The 7,193-nt window shown below is 39.6% G+C and overlaps 1 protein-coding gene across 1 annotated transcript; it reads right to left on the bottom strand.

Annotated features, from left to right (window-relative positions):
• Positions 1–3,760: 3,760 nt before the first annotated feature.
• LOC109209251 lies at positions 3,761–4,579 on the bottom strand. Its single transcript, XM_019372480.1, has 2 exons — positions 4,295–4,579; positions 3,761–3,934 (listed from the first exon to the last, which is right to left on the bottom strand). Exons 1-2 carry the CDS (start codon positions 4,577–4,579, stop codon positions 3,761–3,763), a joined length of 459 nt encoding a protein of 152 aa, XP_019228025.1.
• Between the last annotated feature and the right edge of the window lie 2,614 nt (positions 4,580–7,193).

Here is a 7,193-nt window from a genome sequence, read left to right as displayed (position 1 = left end):
TATATATATAAAAGTTGATATTGTAGGATTTAATTGTACTCCCCCGTTTCAATTTATATGAACCTATTTAATTGGGCACGGAGTTCAAAAAAATATGAAAACTTCTAAAATTTGTGGTCCTAAACAAATCAAAAAGGGGTCTAGAGTATTTGTGTGGTTACAAAAGTTTCTCATTAAGGGTAGAATTGGAAGTTTAAGTTAAATTATTTCCAAATTTAGAAAGTGGTCATTCTTTTTAGAACAGACCAAAAAGAAAAAAGGTTCACGTCAACTGGAACGGAGGAGTATGTCTTATGTACTTTAGATTGAAAAGATGAGATGGTGCTAGCATTATTATGAGGCTCACAATTGGTCGAGCATATTATGAGGTAAGTGTTGGCTATGGATGGACGACGGAAACGCATAGTTCAACTCAGGTAACATTGTGCACTATGGACGACGCTCTGATGCAACGTAAGGTGGCACCATGCGATAGACTTACTGATATAGTGAAATGAATAGTTTACTACTGCCTCATTTATGCACATTAAATTTTTTGCGATTTATGTAGTATACCTTGTTCATGATGTGCATGATATTATGAAGACTAGCTCCACATGATAGGGGCAAGTCAGTGATCTTACTAGGCGTTAGCTCACCCAATCATTTACAACTTTGTGCAGATTCATCTATTAGCACTGCTACTAGACCCACTCGTGTTCCGACCCGGATTCCAAACATTGAGATCGTGATAACGATTAATATTTATTTGCTAGGCAAGCCAGCATGAGATAACCAATTAACTATTTCAACAACTTAAACCATAGTAATAGCAATTATTAACGATTAATAAAGCAGTAATACATAAGATAAACCCATAATATAACACGGTCTAGCCTAATCCCTGAAATCTGGAGTCACATGTGCATGAGCAACTAGAATAGTACAAATATGGTTTGAACGAAATACAATATTTGAAATGAAATAAACAGTGAAGACAGAAATAGAATGGGACTTCAGGGACTGCGAACGCCATCAGCTCTACCTCAAGTCTCCGTTGTAGATATGATCCGAGCGGAAGCACCACTAGACACCATTGGGACCAACATCAGTATCTGCACTAGAAGTACAGAAGTGTAGCATGAGTACTGATGTTTTATACTTCAATACCACACAAGAGGGGAGGTGATTTGTGTGGTGCCCAATTTTTCGCTTAACCTGATTATAGAAGGACCTGGTTCTTCTATATGTTCCAACTACTACTGTTGCGAAATAATAAGTACAAAAATTAAGGAACACGGAGATTTTACGTGGAAAACACCTAGCTCAAAAGGTGAAAAAACCACGGCCTACTTTCCAGTAGGATTTTCCCAAACTCTCCACTAAAATCACTGAGCCAAAAACTGCATTTACAAAAACTCTTTTGTAAACCTAGGATTAACTCTAATCCCATTGTAGCACACAGTCTCAACTGTTGCGACAAATTAAAGTTAACTCTAACTTGAAAAACTCTGAGTATCTAATACAATTGCTTCTAGATAAGCTGAAAGGTACAATATGAAACCACCTACTACAATTGAACTAGAATAAAAGACAGACACTTGGAACTGGTTCTTCTATTTGGTTCAAGTAGCTTCAGGTTTGCACGCTTGAATCACACACAAATTGCTTGAATTATTGCCTTGCTATTTATGGAGTTAGTAAATACAGATTGACTAGAATTCTGATGCTACTCTTCCTTGGTGGAAGAGTTCTAGTTGATCTCAACCTCTAACTCTATCCTTCTCTTAAGCCGTGTTCTCTTTGAGTAAGGAGTCTTTCTCCTTATCCGATATGCAATCTTTTCGATCAGGATCAGGAGATATCACTTCTGGTAAGTTAGGTTTATCTCCTTCACGTGCATCTCACATGCTTGAGTTGACCATATCCGTGCTTCACTAGGATGGACCTGGTCCATATCTGAGTTCCTTTGTCAATCTTCAAAACACTCCTTTACTTGGGCCAAGAAATTCCCCCTTTTTGATGATGACAAACTCTGTGCTTTTCACTTACTTAGGCCCTGTCAAAACTCAGCTTATTCATCAATGCAAAGGTAGAAATTTTTCACTTATCATCAAGGACCAAGTTCATTAGGTTATAAACATCACTTATTCAGAATATAAAACACAATATCTCTTTCCCCTTTTGGCATCACCGAAAAGTTGCATAAACACAATGTGATTCCTAGAATTTTAAAAATTACTCATGGCCACTGGGGCAACTGCAAGTGCAATCATGGATTAATCATCAGTAATCAACCAAACAAATTCAAGCTATCTAGGAAATATAAACAGTCAACAAGAGCAAAAACAGCAAACTTCATTGATAGAGAATATGATGCTACCATAATCCACAAAAAGAAACAAAAACAGTCAAAACATGAGCAAAACAAGAAAAATCCCTAATCTGGGTCACTGAAAGGTCTAGACAAGGTTTAGGAGATGAAGGCTAAAGAACTTAAGGCTTGGAAGAACTAGAGGGTTGGGTCTTGGCTTGGAGAAGGTGCATCATGTCTTGAAGAATGCCATCATTCTTCTCCTTTTCCTTTGTGAGCTCAGTTCTGAGAGCATCTCTCTCTGATTTAACCTCTACTAAGCGAGCCTTCAACCTAGCTATCTCAGCATCCTTTGTCCCACTCTCCTGCACTAGAGCTCTGACCTTGCTATTGATAGGTGTCCTTTTAGATGAACCAGGTTCATTGGGAATGGCAGTGACCTCATAGTCACAATTAATCAAAGTGTTGATTTCAAAATGGTCTTTGCTTGTGTCCATCTCCCACTTCTTTAGTGGCACCTTGCAACGATCAAGAACAGTAGTCAGAATAAACCCATAAGGAGTGGCATGGGCCTTGGAGCCATTTACAACCCTATCCAGTAGCTTGATAATAAATGCAGGCCAGTTGATCTGCCTTCCACTTTCAAGGCACTCCATCAAAACCAAATCCATATAATTAGCAATGTGTCTTCTTTCCTGCCTAGGAAGCAAACACTTGTTGATAAATTCAAACAAGAGTTTGTGGCATGGTTTCATTTCACTCTTCTGCACAACATTGGCCTCATTCACTTCTGTGACATCACAGAATTTCCTAGTGAATGCAAGGGCAGTAGGAAGGGAGTCCAGACTTGGCCATCTTTGCCTCGTATAGTCATCATACCCTTCAGAAGGGATGTCAAGGATGTCAGCCAGCTCCTTTGCATCAAACGTCACTTGAACCCCTTTCACTTGACTGGTAACTCTACCATCCTTGACCTCTGCATTGGCCATGAACTCAATAACCTCATTCCTTGCTAGCCTGCTATCCAATTGAAGGACCATGTCCTTCCAGCCCTGAGCAGCTGGAGCATCAGCAAATTGAACCATCCCTGGTTCCACCAAATCCTTCAAAAGTCTACCCTTCAAGATTTTTCTTTTGCTAAACTTGGCCAGCTTATCTTGTTCATAGTCAGATTCACCCTCTTCTTCACCACTCCAATCTTCTTCTTCAGTAATTTTAACTTGCTTGGCTCACAGCGGACCTTGTTCGTTTAGCCAATGAAGAAGGTTCAACAGCCTTAGAAACAGATGAAGACTTCTTGGAAGAAGTCTTGGTTTTCTTTGGCTTAGGGGTCTAAACCTCCACATCCACAGTCATATGTTCATCTTGATGGACCTTCCATCTCATCCACATCAACAGCCTCAGTAGGCTCTGCAACCTTAGCTTTACCTTTGTCCATTCTCTTCTTCTTGCTTTCCGCCATAGCCTTTATAACTCCTCCTCACTCTGCTTCAACTTACTCCTTGTGGCCCTTCCTTTTGCTAGAGGAATCTCAGTAGTTGTTGGAGAAGTAGCCTTCCTTTTCTTGGTAGTTTTTGCAGTGCTGGGGGCTTTTGGTGTTAAGGTTGTCCTTTTTTTTGGATTATAGCTTGCGGCCACTTTCTTCAGAAGGTCTGCTAGGGTCTCCTCAATTGATGAACCAGGTTCATCTGCTTGTGAACTGAGGTTAACCAACCCTTCAGCAGCCTCCCTTGAACCACTTCCCCCTGTTTTCTTGCTACTGTCTTCCACATTTTCATGTTCAGCCCCACAAATAGCCGGTCTAACCATTTCAGAAGTGGGTGAGGAATTAGCCACTTCCTTCCCTTTTCCCCTCACATCACTACTCACACCCTCACTCTCCTTTTCGTTTTCACTTTTATTTTTAACTCCTCTCCTTCTTGACTCAGGCATTTCCACATTCCTAACAGACCCAACTAGAACAAACCTATTGTCTAAATTTTCAACTAGAACAGAACGTACCTCAGAAGGGGGATTTTGAGCCTTCTTAGAATCAGAAGACCCAGTTCCTTCCCCCTCACTTGCAGATTTGAAGGAGTCATCTGAGTTTTCAGAATCTTGTGCTTGGCTAGCCTTTAATTTGGCGTTCGGTTTCTTTAAAAGCGCACCTGTAGCTACAGTTTTGCGAGCAAGCATCTTCACTCGCCTTCTCCTAGGTTGGGGGTTTGTGCTGGGTTGAGGAGGGGGGAAGTAATCAGAGGGTGTAGGTTGTGGAGGAGTGCCTGGGTTATCTTGGGGGTTAGTCATTTTTGCTAATTCAATGAGAAAGGGGATGGGTGTAGAGAATTTTTTTTTCGAAGCGAAGAGAAGAGAAGAGAGAAAATTTCAACTGTTATGGAAATTTTGGAAGAGTGGTAGTGGTGATGATGATGAATTTAAAGGAGAAGGTGTATTTAATACACAACGGCAACTTTTAGTAGTCAAATATGAGTCTAATCACCCTGAAATTTTAGTTTGAATAGACGGTTAGGCTTCCCTAGTATCTAGGCATTCTAACACGGTGAGGATTCTAGTTTGGGACGGAACTGGTCCAAATGCAAAAGGATAGGTTTTTCTGATGTTTTTGAACATAGGTAGGACTCTGCTCATGAATTAAATATTAATATTTTTAATTGTGCAGAGTGTAGAAAACATACCTCGTTATTCAGATGAATTAGTACTGATGAACCAGGTTCTTCACTAAGAATCCTCTTGATCATGCCTCAATTTACCAAAATAGAGAAAATTTTGTTAGAGATCAGTGAGTCATATCAACACATGTCACAGGAGTACACTATTTACAGTATGAGACTGAGCAAAGATTAATCTAGATATTTACACAAGTTCCAGATTTTCTAACCAAAAAAGTTTTTTTTCAATTTTTTTTCATTGTGCATTCTGAACTGGTCCCATTAGGTGATCTTAATTATCCCTAATTCTAACTTGTCCTTTCAAAGTGCTCCCTACTTAGTGCTTTTGTGATGATGTCAGCAATCTGTTTATCAGTAGCACAAAATTCTATGGTAATCAGTCCGTTCTCATAGTTTCCCTAAAAAAATTGTGTCTAAAATCTATGTGCTTAGTTCTCTTATGATGAACCGGGTTCTTAGTCATACTAATAGCACTAGTGTTATCACAGAAAATAGGGATGCAACCAACTTTAATTCCAAAATCCATCAACTGCTGTTTGATCCACATCAATTGAGCACAACAGAAAGCAACAACAACATACTTAGCTTCAGCAGTGGATAAGGCCACTGAATTTTGCTTTTTAGTAGCCCGTGATACAAGACATGAACCAAGGAAGTGTGTCATTCCTGAGGTGCTCTTCCTATCCACAAGGAAACCTGCATAGTCAGCATCAGTATATCCCACTAGGTTAAAGTTACTACCTTTTGGATACCAAAGACAAAGGTCAGTAGTGCTTTTCAAGTATCTCAATATTCTCTTGATAGCAGTCAAGTGGGATTCCTTTGGATTTGCTTGAAATCGAGCATAAAGCCCTACACTGAAAACAATGTCAGGTCTGCTAGCAGTAAGATACAAAAGTGAACCAATCATACCCCTATATAACTTCTGATCAACAGATGAACCCGGTTCATCTATTTCTAATTTTGTGGTTATTGCAATAGGAGTGTCTATTTCCTTTGATTCTTCCATTTTAAACTTCTTAATCAACTCTTTTGCATATTTCTGCTGATGGATCATGGTTCCATTTGGGTTTTATTTAATTGTAAGCCTAAGAAGAAATTAAGCTCACCCTTCATACTCATTTCAAATTCACTCCCCATAAGTTTAGCAAATTCCTTACGTAGTTTTTCAGTGGTTGCCCCAAAAATTATGTCATCAACATATATTTGTACTACAAGAAAATCCTTACCTTTTTTCCTCAAAAATAGAGTGCTCTCAATTTTACCTCTCTTGTAGCCATGTTCAAGCAGGAATTTGGATAGTCGTTCATACCATGCTCTAGGAGCCTGCTTGAGTCCATAGAGAGCCTTGTCTAGTTTGTATACATGATCCGGACACTCCTTGCTTTCAAACCCTGGAGGTTGTTTGACAAACACTTCTTCCTTTAAGTAGCCATTTAAGAAAGCACTCTTGACATCCATCTGGTGAAGACTAAATTCCATGTGTGCTGCAAAGGCTATTAGGAGTCTTATTGCTTCCAATCTTGCGACTGGAGCAAAGGTCTCATCATAGCCTATGCCTTCCTGGTTATAACCTTGAACCACCAACCTTGCCTTCTTCCTTGTAACAGTTCTATCTTCATCAAGTTTGTTTCTGAAGACCCATTTAGTGCCAATTACTGATCTGTCATTGGGCCTTGGAACCAGATGCCTAACTTGACTTCTTTCAAACTGATTGAGTTCATCTTGCATTGCATTTACCCAGTCTGCATCCTGCAAAGCCTCAGCAACATTTTTAGGTTCAATAAGAGATAAGAAAGCATCAAAGGCACACAGATTCTTTAATTGAGATCTAGTTTTAATTCTAGAGGTTGGATCAGTAATTATGTTCTCAATGGGATGAGAACTTTGATACTTGTAAGGTTTCACAACCAACTGGATTCTGTTTGATGTTTCTCCCATGTTTTGTTGCCGAGGAACATGCTCTTGGACGGGTTCCATTAAGGGATTAGATTAAGTTCTTCTTTGTTCAGTTCCCCCTGTCAGGTTGCCCTGGACGGAAGAACCTGTTCCATCACCTGTTCCTTCTTCTGGTGCAGCTTCAGCTTGGGCTGTGACTTCATTTAACTCTTTTACCAGCCCAATAGCTTCATCTTCATGTTCCTGTCTCTCAGAAAGAATGTTAGTTTCATCAAAAACTACATGTACACTTTCTTCTACACACATAGTTCTTTTTTTGTACACTTTATAAG

Source organism: Nicotiana attenuata, unplaced genomic scaffold (genome assembly GCF_001879085.1).
Source record: "Nicotiana attenuata strain UT unplaced genomic scaffold, NIATTr2, whole genome shotgun sequence".
Lineage (NCBI taxonomy): Eukaryota > Viridiplantae > Streptophyta > Magnoliopsida > Solanales > Solanaceae > Nicotiana > Nicotiana attenuata.
The sequence above is the reverse complement of the archived record's forward strand: the minus strand, read 5'-3'. Positions and strand labels throughout refer to the sequence as shown.